A 22,673-nucleotide genomic window follows, 5' to 3' on the forward strand; every position below is an offset into this window, starting at 1 on the left:
TATTATAGGTGCAATATACTGTCCCCATGGGTGTATCCAGGCCCACTGGAAGACTAAGGGGGTGACTGCCTGGTGCCCCCATGGTTGAAAAAGTGTTTCTAAAATGCCCTCTAGAGTTGCAAAAATTAGACCAAGTGCCCTACTGTCTGCCATTCACATTGTGAAATATGCTTGAGTGCACAGGATGCCCCATGCAATAAATGACAGTGTGCCCTCTATAAATGTAAAAACATGTCTTCATGAGTTCCTTTATAGTAGAGAAAATGTGATGCAGTACCCTATAAGGTGCCCTTACAATGGTCTAAATAGGACTGTTCCCATGCCCTTACTTCCAATGGAAAAGGGTGCTGTTATGAAGTGCCCTTTATGCTGCCCCTACATGACAGTGTCCCAAATGTTGCCCTTTCCAAAGAAGACGATTAGATGCTGTGCCCAACAGTCTTCCCTAATGTTCCCACTTGGGCATGCTTTCCCAAAGTGAGGCTGTGACAACCCTTGGCACAGCCAGTCTGTCACTGTCCAAGCCCCCTCTGGATCTGTGGAGGCAGACTATGTTAATTGGAAATATGGGGCAGCTGTCCATACACTGTTAGCCAGAATAGTAATAATTGGATTTGGATTAAATATGCACGTGTAATATAATAATGATATATTCTTAGTCATGCTGAGCAATTTTAAATGACTGTTCTGCCAAGCAAAGTGTGCTACAGTTTTGGTCACCTTCTGATCTGAAGTCGGTGCTGGATCTGTGCAATACTAGTTATTGCAGTGAATCCCCATTTTAGTCATGGTTATCTTTCCCTTTTATCTTAAAGCTCAGCATTTAGCCTATCAGTTAATAAATGCGTGTGGCAAAGTTATTTTGAAGTAATTATTAGCCCACATCAAGTGCAATTAACCATGGCCTTTTTCAGTGTTTTGAATTTTATCCTACAATTTTCAATTGCTGCCACGTTCTTTTTTGGGCTATTATTCTCAATCTCCTGTTGAGAATATCGGCCATAGGCTAGCCTACTGTCAGAACGGTTTCAGACAGCTCATCAAATTACGCTTATTATCAGTAGGCCTAAATGCATATGTTAAGTAGATTTGGTAGGTCTACAATTTACGCATTTTAACAGTCGTAATGGTTTGACAAGTTGTCTCCCTTGCCATGTTAATTGCGGCAACATTGCCCTTTTTGGTAACAAAAACAAAAAAACTCAAAAAATCAGTTTACGCTGCTGAAACAACACCACTCTGCTGGTTTACGCTTTGCTTTTTGCGACATAACTCCTCTTTTCGACGATCGCCTGATCTGGGCTGCACAGTCTAAGCTTATTGAGGTCTAGCTTGAATTAGCGTTGCCTGTTAGTGGAACGGCTTGAGGCTTAAGTCTAAGTTGACGTTTACCCAAGTGAGACTTATTCGTGTTAGCACGACTTGCGTTAGCGACGTTGATGGAACACCCCCCAGGCGGGCTGCTGCGTTTTAAATCCTCTGGAGAGGGCGGGTTGCGTATGCTGGGAGACTGGTGAGCAGCGAGTTGCAGTAGTCCAACTTTGAGAGGACAAGTGCTTGGACTAGCAGCTGGGTGGAATGCTCAGACAGGTATCTCCTGATCTTCCGGATGTTGTAGAGGGTGAATCTACACGACCGGGAGACTGCAGCAATGTGGGCTGTGAGGGAGAGCTCGTCATCCATGGTCACCCCGAGGTTCCTGGCAGAGGATGAAGGGGTCACCGTCGCCGATCCCAGGGTGATTGAGAGATCGTGGGAGATGGAGGGTTTGGCCGGGATGATGAGGAGTTCAGTTTTGGCGAGGTTCAGCTGGAGGTGGTGCTCGGTCATCCAGGCGGAGATGTCTGTGAGGCAGGCCTCGATCCTAGCTGAGATCCCCGGATCAGTTGGGGGGAACGACAGGTACAGCTGCGTGTTGTCAACGTAGCAGTTGTAGGAGAAGCCATGGGAGGTGATGATCGGTCCAAGTGAGGTGGTGTACAGGGAGAAGAGGATGGGTCCAAGAACGGAGCCCTTTGGGACACCAGTGGAGAGCTGGCGGGGTCCTGACACTTTGCCTCCCCAGGAGACCTGGTAGGATCTTCCCGACAGGTAGGATAAGATCCACTGAAGTGCAGTGCCAGTGATGCCCATTTCAGAAAGTCTGGCGAGCAGGATCTGATGGTTAACCGTATCAAACGCTGCAGAAAGGTCCAGCAGAATGATGACGGATGACCTCGAAGCCGCTCTGGCAGACTAGAGGGCAGTGGTGACTGACAGGAGGGCAGTTTCTGTGGAGTGGCCAGTCTTGAAGCCAGATTGGTTGGGGTCAAGCAGGTTGTTCTGAGAGAGAAAGTTTGACAGTTGGTTAGATACAGCGCGTTCAATTGTTTTTGAAAAGAAGGGTAGCAGTGATACTGGTCTGTAGTTCTGGAGGACGGCTGGGTTAAGAGAGGGTTTTTTGAGTAGAGGGCTAACTCTGGCCTGTTTGAAGGCAGAGGGGAAAGTGCCGGAAGCAAGAGAAGAGTTGAGGACATGGATAATATAAATTATGATGGAGGGAGAGATGGTTTGAAAGAGAGGGGAGGGGACTGGATCAAGGGGACAGGAGGTGGGGCAATGAGAGATAATGAGGTCATAGACCTCTGACTCGGACAGGGGAGAGAAAGAGTTTAGACATTTAGTTGGGTCAGTCATAGAGGGTGAGAGGGTGGGAAAGGTGGGTTTAGGGAACCGACTGCTAATGTCGGTGACTTTTTTCTCAAAGAAGGAGAAGTCGTCTGCTGTTAGGGTGGAGGGGGGGAGGGAGGGGGAGGTGGGTTAAGAAGGGTGGAGAAGGTAGAGAAAAGTTTGTGGGGGTTTGAGGCAGAGTTAATTTTGTTCAGGAAGTAGTGGGTTTTAGCACCAGTTATGTGAGCAGAGAAGGATGTAAGGAGGGAGTGATACTTATCAAGGTACAGACCGTCTTTGGACTCTCCTCTCAGCTGCCTGAAGGACGGACCGTTCTTCACGAATAACATCCGTGAGCCACGGGCAGGAGGGAGAAGATCGTGCAGGCCTGGTTGACAGGGGACAGAGAGTGTCAAGTGATGCAGTTAATGTGGATAACAGGGTGTTGGTGGCAGTGTCAGTGGGGTGGGACGTTAACTCGTCAATGGGAGGGAGGGAGGATGAATGGAGGAGAAATGGTAGGGGGATAGGGAGCGAAGGTTGCACCAGAAAGTTACGAGGGGAGGGGAGGTAGGAGGAGTTGGAGGGAGAGAGACAGAGAATTGGATGAAGGAGTGATCAGAAATGTGTAGTGGGGTTACAGAGGTTAAGTCAGTGATACAGTTATGTGTCAGGATAAGGTCGAGCTGTTTTCCTGCCTTGTGGGTCGCCGGTGTGTTCAGCAGCGTCAGGTCGAAGGAAATCAGAAGAGACATGAAGTTGACGGCCTGCCTTCCTTCGAGGTGGATGTTGAAGTCCCCAAGGATTATCAGCGGTGTTCCATCATCCGGGAGGACGCTGAGGAGCATGTCCAGCTCCTCCACAAAGTCGGCTTGCGGCCCTGGTGGGCGATAGAGGACAACTAAGAATGCTTTGATAGGATCAGTTAGCATCACATAATTACGGTGGCCCTGAAGTGCAAATCACAACAGCAAATCATAAAACACAACGCCAAATCGGAAAACACAACGCCAAATAGGAAAACACAACGCCAAATAGGAAAACACAACGCCAAATCCGAAAACACAACGCGAAATAGGAAAACACAACGCAAAATCAAAAAGCACAACGAAATTAACTTCCGACGGAAAAGGTAGGGCCTATTTAGCAGAGGACGGACCCTCATGATTGGACAGACGGACTGTCTTTAACTGGAAGGAGAACGCCTATTTTGAATACATGAATCCTCGAAGATACTTTCGCTATTTTTAAGAATGATTTTGATGCAAGGCATACATACGACGTGATAGTTGATATGTTGTCAACCAATCACAACATCAGGATGAGTATAAGCACTTGAAGTCACGTTTGTCAAAGTTAGTCTTCTCTTATTAGCGTAGTTAGTGATTAGAGCTAGCAACAATGAATTGCAGATTAAGGGTTTCTATCGTCCAGCTAGCTCTCAACGCTCGGCAGAAATTTCAGGTCCACTCACTAAAAACAACGACCCTCTCACTGGACATATTGTATAATAAAATGTTTTAATGAATGCAATTGGTTGCCTTGTATATTCTGTTCTATTTACCAAACTCCTTTCTTGTCTTAAATTGAGCAGTTGCTGGTGTAATTGCTATCTAGATTAGATTCAACTTGTATCAAGTACGCTACTACAAATATAAATGTTCAAGTTCAAGTCTTTTATTGTCAGGTGCACAGAACAACACAGGGTCCGACTGGGCACGGAAATTCTTAGGACAAGAAGCAAAGCAACCTGGCATAACATACAAGTACACAGAACATAACACATGTTGTTAACGTGGTAAATTGTAAGTGGGCTGATGAATAAAAAAACGTGTTTAACAAGTCCCATTTACTTAAACAGTCGAAAGTTAAATGTTCAGTAGAACAATAGTCCTCAATCATTAGGCTACAGTAGCCTACGCAGCTAGCATAGCCATTTCTAGCTCTGCTTCACAATATGGCTGCCTATTGTTATAGGTTAATCATGTAATACATGAATGTTAATAAAGTATGAGACTTATACATGATGCAACACACCAGTAACCAATTGATATTATGTGTTAGTATACCGAAAATGTCAGTAAATCGAGATGGTGCTGCTGTCTGTCCCGTCGAAAACCATTCAAACAGGTGCTGTTCGTGTTTTTCACCGCTCCTTCCTGTTAAAAGACAGTCCGTCTGTCCAATCAGGAGGGTCCGTCTTCTGCTAGATAGGCCCTACCTTTTCCGTCAGAAGAAGTTAATGTCATTGAACATTTCACGCCCTCATAACCTCCAGACTGGACTACTGCAACAGCATCTTATATGGCTCTCCAAACACTGTCCTCAACAAACTCCAATATGTCCAGATATGCCGCTCGTCTGCTCACCGCCACCCGCCGCTACGAACACATCACCCCTGTCCTCCAAAACCTCCACTGGCTCCCGGTCAAACACAGGATCAACTTCAAAATACTACTCACCACCTACAAAGCCCTAAATAACCTGACCCCTTCCTACCTTTCTGTCCTCCTCCCCCTCCACGCCCCTACCCGTTGCTTCAGGACCGCCGGCGCAAACACCCTAAAAACCATCAGGACTAAGCACCGGACCTGGGGTGACAGGGCCTTCTCTGCTGCCGCACCCTCCCTCTGGAATGACCTCCCTCTCCCTATCCGTCTGGCTCCCAATATAGCACTATTTAAACAATCCCTCAAAACTCACCTTTTCAACCTCGCCTTCACCTGAACATCCCCTGATCCCTCCCCTTCACTATTAGACTTATATGTTAGTTTTCTTTATAATATTCTGTTTGTCTGTTTTGTTCAATCCTTTGTCTTTATATTTTACTGTTGTCTTGTTTTGCTTGTCCTCACACTTGTAAAGCGACTTTGGGTATTTAGAAAAGAGCTATAAAAAAATGAATTATTATTATTATAATGTCGTTGTGTTTTCCTATTTGCTGTTGTGTTTTCCTATTTGCTGTTGTGTTTTCCTGTTTGCCGTTGTGTTTTCCTATTTGCCGTTGTGTTTTGCAGTTCAGGGCCACCGTACATAATGGTGTTCAAATGATTTGGCAGTAACAGAGAGTGGGGTTGATATGTGGGGAAAGAAGCAAACCTGCCCCACCACCTCGCCCGGTTGAGCTGGGTGAGTGAGAGAACGAGTGGTTGACGGAGAGAGCAACTGGAGTTGCAGTGTTCTCTGGGCGGATCCATGTCTCTGTGCATCCTTCCGGCCTGCCGGAGTCAATTCTCTAGGAGGCTTGGCCTTCTCTGCATAATTATAGACCAACATTCTACAGTATATTTTGCAACATCCTTGAAACAACTTTATTATTTTTTATGGAGTGTAGTTTTGACATGTTTTGGGTTTCTGATATATTGTCTAGGGTCTTGCGTTTAGTGTTATGGCTAATCCACAGACCTAGGAACATTACCTCCTCCTGATACCACTGTATCTTTGTATTGGCTACTTTATGTTCTTTGTCAGGTAGGACTGTCAATTGTTCTAATGAGCCTGCTTGGCATGACTCATGGTTTTATAACAAATTTAAAGCTCATCAATGTATGTCACGAGAACAGAGTTGTTAAGCAACTCTAACCCTGTTAGATGCTGGAAAATACGGTTGAAGATGGAGGGTGAATCACAAAAAACTTATGTTAATCTATGTGTGTGTATTGTTTTCCATCATAGGTGAATGTGAGGTGATACTGTGATGCTTTTGCTAGTGGTATGGAATCGAAAATTGAGTACAAATTTATAACGCATATATAACTATCTTTTAACTGAAACATATCATAGTGGCTGGGATGTTGACAAAGTGGGGGTAGGGTCTGCTACAATGGGATTGGACACAGGCAGGATGAGGGTGTTTCATGTGCCACAGTATGTCCCAGGACACCAGCCTTCAGTACCTTGTCAATAGTTTCCTATTACTTAACTTTTCATGTGGGGGCATGGGTTACTGGTTCTTCCTAGGTCCTGTCTGCCTTCTCATAAAATAATCAGTATAGGTATTGCTGATTTAATCAGACCAAAACATTTCCTGTCTCTGCCCACAAGGTATCAGGGACCCCAGAAAGGGTTTGGTCGAGTTCAGGGGTCACCAGGGATCACACGGAGGCCTGGAGCACAACTTGTCTGGGTTCAGTGGTTACAACATGGCTCTCTGCTGTTATTTTAATATCTCTCTCAAAAGGTCTCTCAGCTGTGATAGTTCCCACTGTTGGTTAAAGGGAGCTAGGTGTGATGGTGCAGTCATTTCTTACCATGGGTACCATCACCTTGTTGTTCAGTACTCCTCCCATTCAATGCCCCATTCAAAATCTGTGGAGTAGTTCATGGTACAGTGAAAGTCTTTTAGGTGCATCATATTTGGAATGTAATCCTCGTTATAATCTGTTATAAACCTGTCTCATGCGTCTGCAAAAGTCCAACAACCAATTTTGTGGATTCCAGGAAAGTACACAATGATCCCAATGTTTCCACACTGGATTGTCCCATTCAATTTGACTGGGGGGAAGGGGTGCTTCAGTTCTTAGTTGCCCCTCAGCTGGACACAAAACTAAGACCCATACTGTCGGCAACCAAAACACAATTTATCACCATGAAAACCTCCCCTCTCTCTCCCTCTGCCCCTCCAGGGCCTTTCCTTCCTCCTTGTGGGTATGGGGCCTGTCCCTGATAGTATGCTGATGCTAGCCTATATGGGCCATTACTAGGCTGGGGTGCTGGTGGTGGTGGATGATGGTTGTATGAAGCTATGGGGAACACTTTGGACTTGAACTGAGACAAATTAGGATTTAAAGGCTCAGGGGTGGTATTGCTCTGGCTGTGCACATAGTGGCTAGTTTCTTTTGACAGGTTAGTTTTAACCATGATCTCCTCCTCTTTCTCTATTTAAATGTGCTGCATAGTGGTGTATAATGTGTGAAATCTTTTTGTAATGCTCAAACCATCAAAGTCAACCATCTCCCCCAGTTTAACCCTTGTGCTACCTTCGGGTCATTGTGACCCACCGTCGTGTTGCGATACCTATTCCTACCCCTTGTGCTACCTTCGGGTCATTGTGACCCACCGTCGTGTTGCGATGCCTATTCCTACCCCTTGTGCTACCTTCGGGTCATTGTGACCCACCGTCGTGTAGCGATACCTTTACCTTATAAAAATAAAATAAAATAATTATTATTTTTGTATTAACCCTGCCACCGCCGTGTCGGTGCGACTCTTCCTAATACAAAAACGTAGATACGTTGGGGAGGGCTATATCACATAATATCAACAGTTAAAAACTAGGAGGAACATTCGCGCTGCCCTCAGGTCATTGTGACCCACCGCAGTGTCTGCGTTGTCAAAGTGTGTATATCACGTTATATCACTAACTAACACTAGGTGGAGCTGTCTCCGGGTCATTGTGACCCAGCGCAGTGTCTGCGTTGTCAATTGTGAACCCGCCGCCAGCCCCAGAAGTTTATATATCAGGTTATATCACTAGTTAACACTAGGTGGAGCTGTCCGCGGGTCGTTGTGACCCACCGCAGTGTCTGCGTTGTCAATTACGGCGGTCGAATTAGGTAGGCGTCATTGGGCTCTCTCAACTTGACTAGGTTTGATCCACGCCTCCAACATCTCCCCTGAGTCTAATGACGCCTTTACGATTCGACAATCAGCGACCCCTCTCGGCGGAAGAATGAGTGTGACGTCTGGCGTCAGAGAAACCGCGGTCGGACCCGTCTGCCAAGCGGCCGTGCGGCTGCGGCCCTCTGAATCAGACTGGCCACGTCGACCTAGATTAAATTGATAAGGTCGGAACGAAGGGAGACAGATGAAATCGGCGCCTCTCTCCGACCTCGTCTCGTCCACTTTATTTATGTATTTAATTTTATATTATTTTATTTCAATTTTATTTATTTTTTAAAAAAATTGTCCAACCGCGCGCGCGCGCCGCCTTTTACGATTCGACGATTGGCGATCCCTCTCGGCGGGAGAATTGGCCTGGCGTCAGAGAAAACCGCGGTCGGACCCTTCTGCCAAGTTTGCAGGTAGGACGGCCTCGGCAAGCAGACGGGGCGACGTGACGTCTGGCGTCAGAGAAAACCGCGGCCAGACCTCTCTCACCACTTTGTTTTTATTTTATTTTATTTATTTTTTTGGTCCAACCAGAGAACCAGAGAAAACCGCGGCCGGACCTCTCTCACCACTTTATTTATCCATCCATCCATCATCTTCCGCTTGTCCGGGGGTTGGGTCGCGGGGGCAGCAACCTAAGCAGGGAGGCCCAGACTTTCCTCTCCCCAGCCACTTCCACCAGCTCTTCCTGGGGGACCCCGAGGCGTTCCCAGGCCAGCTGAGAGACATAGTCCCTCCAGCGTGTCCTGGGTCTTCCCCGGGGCCTCTTCCCAGTGGGACGTGCCCAGAACACCTCACCAGGGAGGCGTCCAGGAGGCATCCTTATCAGATGCCCGAGCCACCTCAACTGGCCCCTCTCGACGCGGAGGAGCAGCGGTTCTACTCTGAGCCCCTCCCGGATGACCGAGCTTCTCACCCTATCTCTAAGGGAGAGCCCGGACACCCTGCGGAGAAAACTCATTTCGGCCGCTTGTATTCGCGATCTCGTTCTTTCGGTCACTACCCACAGTTCGTGACCATAGGTGAGGGTAGGAACGTAGATCGACTGGTAAATAGAGAGCTTCGCCTTTCGACTCAGCTCCTTCTTCACCACAACGGACCGATGCAGAGCCCGCATCACTGCGGACGCCGCACCGATCCGCCTGTTGATCTCGCGCTCCATCCTTCCCTCACTCGTGAACAAGACCCCGAGATACTTGAACTCCTCCGCTTGGGACAAGATCTCCTCCCCGACCCGGAGATTGCACTCCACCTTTTTCCGGTCGATAACCATGGCCTCAGATTTGGAGGTGCTGATTCCCATCCCAGCCGCTTCGCATTCGGTTGCGAACCGCTCCAGTGAGAGCTGGAGGTCAAGGCCCGATGAAGCCAACAGGACCACATCATCCGCAAAAAGCAGCGACCCGATCCTGAGGTCCCCAAACCGGACCCCCTCAACGCCCTGGCTGCGCCTAGAAATTCTGTCCATATAAGTTATGAACAGAATCGGTGACAAAGGGCAGCCCTGGCGGAGTCCAACCCTCACCGGGAACAAGTTCGACTTACTACCGGCAATGCGGACCAAACTCTGGCACCGTTCGTACAGGGACCGAACAGCCCCGATCAGGGAGTCCGGTACCCCGTACTCCCGGAGCACCCCCCACATGAACCCCCGAGGGACACGGTCGAACGCCTTTTCCAAATCCACAAAACATGTGTAGACTGGTTGGGCGAACTCCCATGCACCCTCCAGAACCCTGCCGAGGGTATAGAGTTGGTCCACAGTTCCACGGCCAGGACGAAAACCACATTGCTCCTCCTGAATCCAAGGTTCGACAATCCGACGGACCCTCCTCTCCAGCACCCCTGAATAGACTTTCCCAGGGAGGCTGAGGAGTGTGATCCCCCTAAAGTTGGAGCACACCCTCCGGTCCCCCTTTTTAAAGAGGGGAACCACCACCCCGGTCTGCCAGTCCAGAGGCACTGTCCCCCAAGTTTGCAGGTAGGACGGCCTCGGCGAGCAGACGGGCCACGTGACGTCTGGCTTCAGAGAAACCGCGGTCGGACCCGTCTGCCGAGCGGCCGTGCGGCTGCGGCCCCTTTGGAATCAGACTGGCCACGTTGACCGACATTAAATTGATAAGGTCGGAACGGCGGGAGACAAATGGTAACCGCGGCCGGACCCGTCTGCCGAGCGGCCGTGCGGCTGCGGCCCCTTTGGAATCAGACTGGCCACGTTGACCTAGATTAAATTGATAAGGTCGGAACGGCTGTAGACAAATGGTAACCGCGGTCGGACCCGTCTGCCAAGCGGCCGTGCGGCTGCTGCCCCCTGAATCAGACTGGCCACGTTGACCGACATTAAATTGATAAGGTCGGAACGGCGGGAGACAAATGGTAACCGCGGCCGGACCCGTCTGCCGAGCGGCCGTGCGGCTGCGGCCCTCTGAATCAGACTGGCCACGTCGACCTAGATTAAATTGATAAGGTCGGAACGAAGGGAGACAGATGAAAACCGCGGTCGGACCTCTTCGTCGAGCGAACGGCCGAGAGGGGTCGTTGCAGGCCAACATTTCAAAGACGGCCTTTACGATTCGACGATTCTTGATCGCTCTTTGGCGGTCGAATTAGGGAGGCGTCCTTAGAATAATTTGTCCATGCAATCACGTAAACTGTAGACAAGTGCTACTAACACACATTCCGTGGGGGTCAGGACAGCTTCTGTCTAGGGTAACGCAGCTATGGCTCGGGATTTCAGTGCGCTGCAAGTTCTACAGCAGATGTTTGCCAATATCGAGCAAAGTGAGTCTGAAGAGGAGGCAGAGGATGTGTCAGAAGATGACGGGGAAGAGTGTGCAGAGAATGTAGCAGAAGAGGATGACGAAGAAGAAGAAGAAGACGGGCAAGAGTACGCGGAGCATGTGTCAGAAGAGGAAGAGGAAGACGGGCAAGAGTACGACGCAGTCAACCACGACGCTGCCGCCGCCGCCGCCGACCAAGCCCCTCAAATCGACAGAGATACTTTCTTGTCGAAAAACGGCAAAATTGAATGGTGTTCGATTGCGTATCGGAGGAATCCGAGGCTGCTGTCGCAACGTGAAAGTACGGAGAGGACCCCCAGAGGACCCACAGCTTACGCCGTTTCCCACGCTCACGACATCGTCTCCGCATTTTTATTCTTTGTCACGCCACAAATCGAAAGAGTAATCTTGGACGTGACAAATCGGGAAGGTTATCTGAAACGCGGAGAGGAGTGGAAAGCCATGGACGCCACTGACCTATGTGCCTACATAGGGCTGCTAATCCTGGCAGGGGTGTACAAGTCCCGAGGCGAAGCGGCCGCCAGTCTATGGGACGTGCAAAGCGGCAGAGCGATTTTCCGCGCTACCATGCAGCTGAAACTCTTCTACACCTATTCGACGTCGATACGATTTGACGACCGTGGGACACGAGCGGCGAGACGCGCGACGGACAAGTTGGCGGCGATAAGAGAGGTCTGGGATATGTGGGTAGAGAGATTACCACGCCTCTACGACCCAGGGCCCGAAGTGACCGTGGACGAACAACTGCTCGCGTTCAGAGGACGGTGTCCTTTCAAGCAGTACATGCCAAGCAAACCGGCGAAATACGGCATCAAGTCGTGGGTCGCGTGCGATGCAAAATCAAGCTACGCTTGGAAGATGCAAGTCTACACCGGGAAGCAGATGGACGGAGTCCCGGAGAGGAACCAGGGGATGCGCGTCGTGCTCGACGGGACAGAGGGCCTGAAGGATCGCAATGTCACGTGTGACAATTTCTTCACCTCTTACGAACTCGGACGAGAGCTCATGGCGACGAGAAACATGACTGTGGTTGGCACCGTGCGAAAGAACAGGGCCGAGCTCCCGTCCGAGCTGCTGACGACGAAGACGCGACGGGTGCTGTCGTCGCAGTTCGCCTTCACTCCAACCACCACTCTGGTTTCCTACCTCACGAAGAAAAATACGAACGTTTTACTCATGAGCACACACCACACAGACGCTGAAATCAGTGACAGAAACGACGGCAAACCGACCATCGTCCTGGATTATAATTTGAACAAAGGCGGAGTCGACAATCTGGATAAGGTCATCACGGCCTACAGCTGTAAAAGGAAGACGGCCCGCTGGCCCCTCGTCATCTTCAGCAACATCGTTGACGTCTCCTCCTACAACACCTTTGTGATATGGAGAGAGGTCAACCCCAACTGGATGCCGCGTAAGCGCAACAAGAGAAGGTTTTTCATCGAGCAGCTCGGAAGGGCCCTCGTGACTCCGCTGATCGAAAGAAGACGATGTCTGCCCTGCACTGGAGCTGCTGCCGCGGTTGTGACAGATCTACGGATGGCCAGCTGTCGCGATCCGCCTCCTCAACGGCGACCCGGAGAGGATGGCGCAGCGGCAGCAGCAGCAGCAGCCGCCACCGCCGCCTCCTCATCGGCAGGACCGACGTCGCCGGTCCCTGCCAGTAAGAGGAAGAGATGTCAAGTCTGCCCGGTGAAGAAGGACCGTAAAACGTTCACCGTTTGTCGCGGGTGTAAGAGGCCTGTCTGCAAATCCTGTTCGCATGTATACTGCCCCACATGCCCCACCGAGCTGGGCTTCGGCCAAGGAGAGGTTCCCGTTGACCCTGGACGACCCGCGGGAGTGTGTGCAGAAGACTGAACAACTCAGTCGAGTGCAGAAGAGGGCTTTGCTCAAGCCACAGCGCTGCTAACGCTACTACCAACACATGCATGGGATGTATAGATGATGTATCAGGACGGCGGGCTGGAGGTTCTATCCCTAGTGCTGTCTGCGGGTCGTTGTGAAGCACGGTGTCATGTGTGGTGTGACAACTTTTCATGATACAAAAATAAAGTGAAACATTTGATTTTATTCCTCGCGTTGTCTTCCTAGTCTATGACGCCACTCTCGTGCCGTTTCGGGGTCGTTATGAAGCAAACTGACATTGTGACAACTTTTTCATAATAAAAAATAAATAAAGTGAACCCTTTTATTTCTAGCCTTGTCTGCCTAGCCTATTAGTACACTCTCGCGCTATATCCTAGTCTGCGCTGTGACTCACCATACCTAGTCTGTTACGCCACCCTCGTGCTGACAACCTTTCGTAATACAAAAATAGTGAAGTGAAACATTATCCGTCGAAATAAAAATGAAATCATATTTGTCCTGACCGTCAAGCGAACCCGGGCCACGGAGCTGAAAGCCCCACAGTCTTGCCACTAGACCACCAGGGAGATACTTGTTTATTGCGCTGTCTCTGCCTTTTTGTTAGACACGGCAACGTCTGTGTTGTTTATTACGAGACCCCGCACTGTCTCCGGTTCCTTGTGACCCACAGCGGTCTTCTGACAACTTTTCATAATACAAAAATAAATAAAGTCAAACCTTTCATTCCCACGCTGTGGGTCACAACGACCCCCGAGACAGCGCGAAGGTGGCGTAATATACAACGCTGTGGGTCACAACGACCCCCGAGACAGCGCGATGGTGGCGTAATATACAACGCTGTGGGTCACAACGACCCCCCGAGACAGCGCTAAGGTGGCGTAATAGACAACGCTGTGGGTCACAACGACCCCCGAGACAGCGCGAAGGTGGCGTAATATACAACGCTGTGGGTCACAATGACCCGGAGACAGCGCGAAGGATAAGTTCAGGTTGCATAGACAATGAGGAGAGCGTAAGGGTTATTGCGCTGTCTCTGCCTTTTTGTTAGACACGGCAACGTCTGTGTTGTCTATTACGAGACCCCGCACTGTCTCTGGTTCCTTGTGACCCACAGCGGTCTTCTGACAACTTTTCGTAATTAAAAAATAAATAAAGTCAAACCTTTCATTCCCACGCTGTGGGTCACAACGACCCCCGAGACAGCGCGAAGGGGGCGTAATAGACAACGCTGTGGGTCACAACGACCCCCGAGACAGCGCGATGGTGGCGTAATATACAACGCTGTGGGTCACAATGACCCGGAGACAGCGCGAAGGATAAGATCAGGCTGCATAGACAATGAGGAGAGCGTGAGGGTTAATAGCGACCTTGTCAGGGAGTCCTCGAATCAAGGCATGTTTGAGTAAGTTGCCATGCACCTTATTTCTTTAAATGAAAACAAAAACAAAAAAACAGCTTGCATAAACTCCAAGAGAGTTATACGCACTCTTATCTTAACTTCGCTTTGCTAACATAGTTCTAAAGATCACTACTTCACTGTCTTAAATATCTGTGGATATTTCAGGTGGGCTACATCTTGTATCAATATTAAGTTTTACTCCCACAAGAAACGTTAAGGGGGTGATCAACATAGCCTTCGCAAGCACAGACAGAAGATGCCGCATTCATGGTGCTAGATAGCGTTTGCTTAGGCTTTATATAGGGCTCCTAGAAATGGCCCTGACGTTCCATGTTCTCATGAGCTAATATAGCAGGGTATAGTTCAAACAATTGTTTGAAGAGCATTCCAAACAGTATAAAAGTAATAAAGTAATCATTAGGTATTGTTAATTGATTAGTGGTTAAAGACAGACCTCTTCAATAGAAACTACATTTTTAAATAATTATTCATTTGACTGTTAATCATAAATATAATACAAAATTATGTGTCAGGCAGTCATTCATGCAATGGTTTGCAAAATCATGATCCTACTAAACATTTAAATTAGGGTACAATCATTTAGCAATCAATTATTTATTTACAATCATTTGATCGAAAACAGACAGATTTTAGCACTGTCAACAATTATTCAACAATCAATATGTTTTGATTTTAAATGTAGCCATAAATGTAATTAGAAAATAGCAACAGAACTTGTCAAGGAGTATTTACCCAACTCCAACCACTGAATTCAACAAATATGGGCAAATTACTGAGTAGGCACCAATCAGAGGCAGGGGGGGGGACAATTAGCTTGGGAACCTGGCATTGTGCAAATGTGTAATTTTGCAGGTGTCCATCTCAGGACCCAAGGATGTGTGATATATTACATTTTGATCAACAGGACATAAGTAATTGATAATGTAGGACAGATTTGAGGCAACATAATAATTTGCGTTATTGAATCAGAGCATCGGCAAATTCGGTCAAAATAATTACAAAAATATATGATTTTATGATATATAAAGCCTAGAACGTGTGGAGATTGAAGTGCTTTTGAGAATCAAAATTGTGGTCTGAGAAATGTAGGTACCAAAGCCACTGAGAAAAACTGTTTTCTCGGGCTGCATCACGGGCACTGTGCCCTATATATAATTCCAGACATCTGTGTGTGTGTGTGTGCGCATCACTGACTTTTTTCACGGGAACATCAAATAAAAAAATCACAAATACTATTTTGTATTTGAAATACATATTTGAAATGCATGTATCATAAATACTCCCCATCCCTGGGTAAACGTTGGTTGGTTTGGATAACAGGGTGCTCTTAAAAATATGTTTGTGTGTTTCCTCAGCAGCGGAATCTAATCTGATCATAACAGCCATCTCTGAAAAGATCATCAAAGTTGCCTGCTAGACAAGAGAGAGAGAGAGAGCGCTGTTGACTGAGATCTAAGAGCAACAAGTGGAGAAACAGGACACTGTGCTTTTAAGACCTCTGAGAACTCTCCCAGGGGACATACCACAGGGGTGGAGCTATGGAACTTCCCTCTTTTTGAGGCTACATGCCAAGACCTTTGTTTGATCTAATTCCTGCTCTCTGGTTAGACAAATGCAGGGGAAGCCTATGTTGATGCAGAAAGGGAATGTGAGAGAATCTATGAAGAATCAGGGAAGGTTATCAGGAAAAGAGAAAAAAAGAGAGAATGATAGAAAATGGGTAGGGGAAGGTAAGTAGTAGTCTGGATGTGAGTGTGTAGAGAACCGTGAAGTTCGGAAGGCAACATCAGCCATCTCTGTGGGAACAGAAGAATCTGAGGGTGGAGGGTAGCATGCAAGAGGCGGAAAAGGGAGTGTCTTTACACAGAGTCCCTCTTTGACCCTAGGGGCTTTATTATAACGTTCTGATGGGCCACCTATACGTATCCTCAGACCCAAATGAATGCCCAGGCAGCCATTAAGAAGCAACTTCTGGATATGATGAGCAGGAAACACCATGAACTGGAGGGTCGTCTTGACAACATGCTTTCTCGCATAGCCAGGGAGACAGAGGAGATCAAATATCTGGAGCAGCAACTCACAGACAGTAAGTGACCAACCCAAGTGGCCAGTTCAGGGCTGGTTTGGTTGTAATTCACTATGGTCAATTATTATCATCTTATGATCTTCATGGCGATCAACTAAGACTAGGCTAGTGATTGATACTAATAGGCCCCCAGCGGTATTATAATCTATACCAATAAAAGTGTTAACAACTAAGTTTCACAATTGTAAAAAGCAAGTGTACGGTTAGGGGCAAGACCGAGGGCTAGAGTATCAGAAGTGCATGTGTTACTAATTACTTCACCATCTGCAAACCATCTATACGGGTATTGTTTGAATCGTTAACCTGTCCTTACCACACTGTCCTCCAGATCAAATCCTGGCAAACAACGTTTTACAGAAAGACCTGGAGGGTATCATTGCAGGGCTGAAGGAGTACCTGAGAGGAGTTAGAGACCAGGCACACAAGGCACAGGAAGATTGCCAGAAGTTACAGAAGGAAAATAAAGCACTGAAGCTTCAGCTAGAGTACAGTCAAGACAACCGCAGCCAACTGGAGACCGCAGCCAAGGCCACACAGACTTGCCAGAAGGTTAGAAGAGGGGTCAGGGGTGCCCCAGTAGCTCACTTGGAAATAATGTGTACTATAAGACATGGGGCCTGGGTTTGAATCCAACTGAGGCCATTATGTGCATGTCTTTCCCCCTCTTTCTCCTTGCTTTCCTGACTTTCTCTAACTGTCCCATGAATAAAATGAAGCTGATAAAGGCCCCCAATAGAAATAATATAAAGAAGAGGGGTATGATGGGGCTTATTTATGAGTAGAATGTCGTGACCTTTTACTGACTGATGATATTATGTTGAGTGCTGATGTGACTTTCTGTGTCATGCCTTTTCTGTTTGATCCGTTATCCAGATTATCCAGATGGGAGAGTTAGATGCCCTGCTGAAGAACAATGCTGCACCGAGGGAGTCTCAGGGCAAGATTTGTGCCTATGAGGCAGAGCTGGAAAGCCAGCTGCTGGAGCACCACATGCAGGCTGGCCAACTCAAAGAGGAACTAGAGAGACTCCACAGGCTCAGCCTGGTACATCATACATTATATACAAGGGCAGAATGACATTAGAGACTGCAATAGACAACAGTGTGGAGGGACAGTAGATACTGGACCAAAGTGGAATGGGAAATAACAGCCTGCATTGGGACATATTTTAAAATAAATTGGTTTGTATAGGTGAAGCAGACTGCTCTACAGATAGAGTTAGAGAAGGAGCGGCAGGCAAAGCAGGACATCTTGGCCCAGGTACAGCTGGCTACAGAGAGGGAGCAGAAGGTTACAAACCTGCAGAAGCAGCTCTCTTCATTGCAGGTATTTCTTTCTGCCTGCATTAATGGGCCCATTACCACTTATTTAACTACTATGTTTGTTGAGTACTCCAGACTAACAGGATGTGGGATTTGTGTACCAATGGTGTAAGTATGTGCATACGCTCTTGTGTTTGTGTCCAGAAGGAAAGAACCTCCCTGCAGGAGCATATCCAGTCCCTGCAGGGCTTGTTGGAGAAAGCCAGGTTCTCTTTGCTTGCCCCACAGAAGGTAACAGCTCACTTGGAGGAATTAATAGCCAGTGTCAGCTCTGAACAGCCACAATTTAGGTAAGGACAGGGAACCTCAGTGCTGATTCAACATGCTCTATGGACAGTGCATTTTCTGTACTGCTATCAGTAATGCCAGCTTCATTGCTGTACCATCTGTCCTTCCTCTGCAGGATCTGGAGCAAGGGGGACGTGTTGGGCTGCAGCCTGGAAGCTCTGCAGCAGGAGGCGCTGCAGCTAGTCTTCTTATTGACTGACAGGCAGCAGAAGTCCAAGATATTGCAGGAGCAACAGCAGGCTGCCATACAGGCCTCGGTGAGTATTCAAGGCTCCTTGCCTACCTGTCCAACAGCCCTGATGTTCCTAATTCAATTTCACACTGCTCTATGTAACATTGAATGTGGGATTCCATGTTAATCATTCATCATTCATGGTTATGTGTCCCCAGCTGTCCACAGAGTTTCACAGAGAAACAGAACTGCAGGGTCTGAGGGAGAAGCTTGGCAGGCTGGAGGAGGAGCTAGAGAAAGCGAACAGACTGCAGGTGGAGGTGTCACTGCAGCTAGAGCAGAGCCAAGAGGAGAGGGATTGTCTGCTGGCTGTGCTGGAGGGCCACTGCAGTCAGGTCAGAGGTCAATCAGAAACAGAACTCATATATCCTGGGTGAAATAGTATTTCTAAATACACTAAGACAAAATACTTGTTGGGCACTGGATGCACCCAACTTAGTTAAATGAAGTAGACTGACTTTTAGTGCCAGATGAGTTTAATCAAGTTCAGTCATTTTCCCAGTGTCCTATTCTTTGCTAACATCTTCACAGAGGTAGATCAGCAATTTGCCTGAAGATCAAAAGTGTTACACCCAGCAGTGACAGTATGTGTCTGTGAGCAGGCAAGGATGGCAGAGCATGAGAGCCAGCAGCACATGAGGAGTCTCAACAGGCTGCTAAGGAAGATCAAAACGGACATGTCCTCAGCTGACAAGATAGCCGCCCAGCAGCTGACTGCTGCTACTGACCAGCTCAGTTCCCTGCACAGCACTGTTCACAGGATATACATGAAGACTCAGGTATCGTCAAAATGATTTTCAAGCAAGGCCAAGCCTTGGCAACCGAGTCCACCACTGGGCAGTTATTAGTGCTCTTAGAAAACAATAACATTTTCTAAATACAAAATTCACATTATACAGTATTTAGGTACTCCATTTAAGACAATCGATTGTATATGAGTCATTTAATCAAGCTAAAATCAGCCATTGACTGTGGTTAGATCAGCCAGCATCATACGTTTTCCAAATAAAGGTTCAGTATTTACTTTATTCTTTTACCCTCATTTTGAGGGTTAGAAGCCCATGAGGGTTCTGAGCCGTGAGCAGTCTCTTCTTCCCAATCCTTATGCAGGAACATCTAGTACCTCAGGTCTAGTACACACAATGTATTTCATATTCTGTATAACTTCTGTTGATGTGAGACTTATAGTTGGTCCTATTCAAAACCACTAATAATTGTGTGTGAAGTATTCAACTTATTAGATTTTATGTAATTGATCAGCCTGAATAATAAATCCACTTAAAACCAAACTTTAACTAGTACTAGAATTACTCATTAATTCCCCATATGTGCTACAGTCTCAGCCTCCGAGTCCAGCCGACACAGACAGAGTTGCGCCGGCAAGCCTTCTTCCTGTGGTACCTCAGTCCCCTCAGATGCATCTGTGGGGGAAGATGACCCAGTTATTTTAAGATTATCTCATTATTGTTTTATTTTAATAAATGTTTTGACAACTTGATTACGTGCTTTTCTGGTAATGACATCTATACCGCATTGGAAACTTTCAACCAAATGGTCCATATTTCCACGTGTTAGCTAGTTAGTTAGCCACCGGTTCATTATACCTCCGTCACTCCTTTTTATTATCCAAGTGGCATTCACTATGAATTGTGAAATGTTGTGCAGAACAGGAAGGAAGGAAGCCCTGAATGATGCCTCCCTGCTCTCTGAAAAACATTTTAAAGCACCCAGATACTCTTTTTTCAGAACACCTACTCAGAAAATTGATAGCATTGATTCATATTGTCTCTGAGGGGTCTATTTATTGGGGGCCAAACAGCGAAGCCACCTATCGTGTTTCTACCTTTTCTTATTATTGTGTTTTGAAGACGTAGTACCCAATTGCTGTGAAAGTACCAAGTCAATGAAGTGAATAGCCAAGTACAAGTTCAAGACAAAATCAACGTATTTATTACACATATGTAAGGTGCAGGTGTCTGATACACTCAAGTTGAGTATCACAGAAGACTGGACCAAGAATACTGGAAATCAAGGGAGTTAATGGTACCACAATATGGGAGGATAGGTGACGATTAGCATAGCCTTCGCAAGTACAGAAAAAGGGCACTGCATGCTAGATAGCTTCTGTTTAGGTCTTAAGATAGGGCTCCTAGAAATGTCCTTGACGCTCCTATTTTCCTCGTTCAAAGTTGCATGGCATTATACACTTTGGTAATATTGTAACGTCTGACCTACACTAGTGTCACAGACATTTCCTAGTCGCACCTTACAAAGAACTAACTTATGGCTATGCAGACATAAGCAAACAGCATAATGACAGTGTATCAATGATCCAAGCAACATAATTCATAGATAGGCATATTTCTCCTGGACATAACCAAGAGTTATGTTCTCATGAGCTTAATATAGCAGGGTATAGATCAAACATTCTTTATAATATTCAGAGCATTTCAAACAGTATAAAAGTAATAAAGTAATCATTATCTTTATACCAACATCATTAAGAACATGTACTGGGACATGCAATGCAACGTACTCTTCCAGGGATGAGCACAAGAAAAATTCAAAGTGCTCACTGACGTGAAACAGGCCTGCCTGCTTTCCCCTTCCTTCTGTGCATTGACTGGATCATGGTACAATCAACCCACAATAAAAAGACTGGCATCCAGTGGAGTCTAACGGAACACCTGGAGGACCTCGACTTTGCGGATGACATCGCACTACTCTCCCATAGCCATCAACAGATGCAGGACAAATCCAAACTGCTAGAAAAAATTGCAGCTGGACTTGGACTCAAATTGTCAAATTGACTTCCTGCTTAAAACACAATGCTTTTTGCACTGCATTACAAAATTGTATCTTGTACATTTGTATTTTTTGTAATATTTGTATTTTTGTATTTTTATATTGTAATTTACGGCAACTTATATTTTATTTTATTGTATATTTAATTAGTATAGATAGTCCACATATTTAGTATAGATAGTCCACATATTTAAATTTTAGGTCCCTGTATGTTTATTGTATGCACCTTCCTGCCAAAGCAAATTCCTTGTCTGTGCAAACTTTCATGGCGAATAAATCCCATTCTGATTCTGATTCTGGGTGAAGACAAGAATTGGGAAAGCAAGAACAACATTTAACATCTTAAACAAAATTTGGAAAGGTAAAAACATCTCCCTCAAGACGAAGCTTCAAATCTTCAACTCCAACGTCAAAACTGTGCTGCTCTATGGCTCCGAAACCTGGAGAACCACCACTAACATCACAAACAAACTACAAACCTTCATAAACCACTGTCTAAGACGCATCCTTGGAGTCTTCTGGCCAAACACAATTAGCAACATCAACCTGTGGGAATGCACAAAACAAAAAACAGTAGATATACAGCTGTTAAGGCGAAAATAGAGCTGGATTGGACACACACTACGAAGAAACACAACAGCAGTAACAAAATAGGCACTGACATGGAACCCACAAGGCAAACGGGGTAGAGGACGACCCAAAAACACCTGGAGAAGGAGCACAGAGCAGGAATTCAAGAAGAAGGGGCTGACGTGGAAACAGCTGGAGAGGATGGCTCAGGACAGACGAGGGTGGAAACAATTCATCATTAGCCTATGTTCCCAGAGGAATACAAAGGCCTAACTAACTAATCATTATCTTTAATTATGGTTAACTGATCACTAACAGACCTCTTAAGTTTCTACCTTTTCTTCCTCTTATTATTATTGGGTGTGCTTTGCCTTCGGCAAGGGCACAACCAGAGCCTGTTTAAGGAGAGCCTGGCCACTCCCTATTAAGCCCCATTGTACCGAATTTTGTTGCAGTTCCACTAGAGTTCCACTGGGAGTGATCGCGGTCGAGTGCAGAATGAATGGAGTCAATGGAGCTAAACGGCTAAATTTGTCTCTTTCACCTGATTGTCGTTGAGAAATCTCAGATTTGATTGTAGTTTTTGCATGTTCAACATGGATTACAGGTCGAAAGTTGAATGAACGAGTACTTATGTCCTTTCGATTTCTTACAGGGTAAGTCGTTGTTGCCCATAACACGCTAGCATTCTGCTAACGAATGCTGATTGGTTAGTGAAGGACTGACTACGACCAGAGATCCCGCTTGATGGCATCCGAAGCAGAACCAGAATGTCAGAGCATTAGCAACATTAGCAACAACATGAGGCAACCCAAAACTCTTTCTAGCATGTGTATTGACAGGGAGAGCCTAACCTGTCAGCTGTGTTGTCGATGCCTCGAGAGAAAAGTGGAAGTAACCAGAGCTTGCTGTCAAGCAGTATCTCAGGCCGTACAATGTGTATGACGTCAATGACATTTTAAAAGGCTTTTTAGAACAGAAAGGCGACTTTAAAAAAATCTATCACCCAGCGGAGTGTATT

The 22,673-nt window shown here is 46.7% G+C and overlaps 2 protein-coding genes across 4 annotated transcripts; both read left to right on the forward strand.

Moving 5' to 3' along the window:
- The first annotated feature begins 10,979 nt into the window (after window positions 1-10,979).
- Window positions 10,980-12,972, forward strand: LOC134014926 (piggyBac transposable element-derived protein 4-like). The gene is made up of 3 exons (XM_062454108.1): window positions 10,980-11,140; window positions 11,312-12,631; window positions 12,852-12,972. Exons 1-3 carry the CDS (start codon window positions 10,980-10,982, stop codon window positions 12,970-12,972), a joined length of 1,602 nt encoding a protein of 533 aa, XP_062310092.1.
- Window positions 12,973-15,891: 2,919 nt separating this feature from the next.
- On the forward strand, window positions 15,892-19,775 carry LOC134015269 (centriolin-like). 3 transcript variants are annotated; one of them, XM_062454686.1, is made up of 10 exons: window positions 15,892-16,103; window positions 16,200-16,435; window positions 16,764-16,984; window positions 17,309-17,479; window positions 17,627-17,761; window positions 17,902-18,047; window positions 18,161-18,302; window positions 18,436-18,612; window positions 18,880-19,056; window positions 19,615-19,775. In XM_062454686.1, the coding sequence occupies exons 2-10, from the start codon at window positions 16,288-16,290 to the stop codon at window positions 19,726-19,728; spliced, it is 1,431 nt and encodes a 476-aa protein (XP_062310670.1). In that variant the 5' UTR covers window positions 15,892-16,103; window positions 16,200-16,287; the 3' UTR covers window positions 19,729-19,775. The 3 variants fall into 3 exon arrangements, with proteins under 3 accessions (XP_062310670.1, XP_062310671.1, XP_062310669.1); XM_062454687.1 differs by having other exon boundaries at window positions 15,892-16,435; window positions 17,905-18,047; XM_062454685.1 differs by having other exon boundaries at window positions 15,893-16,435.
- The last annotated feature ends 2,898 nt before the right edge of the window (window positions 19,776-22,673 follow it).

The sequence above is a fragment of the Osmerus eperlanus genome, chromosome 28 (genome assembly GCF_963692335.1).
Source record: "Osmerus eperlanus chromosome 28, fOsmEpe2.1, whole genome shotgun sequence".
NCBI lineage: Eukaryota > Metazoa > Chordata > Actinopteri > Osmeriformes > Osmeridae > Osmerus > Osmerus eperlanus.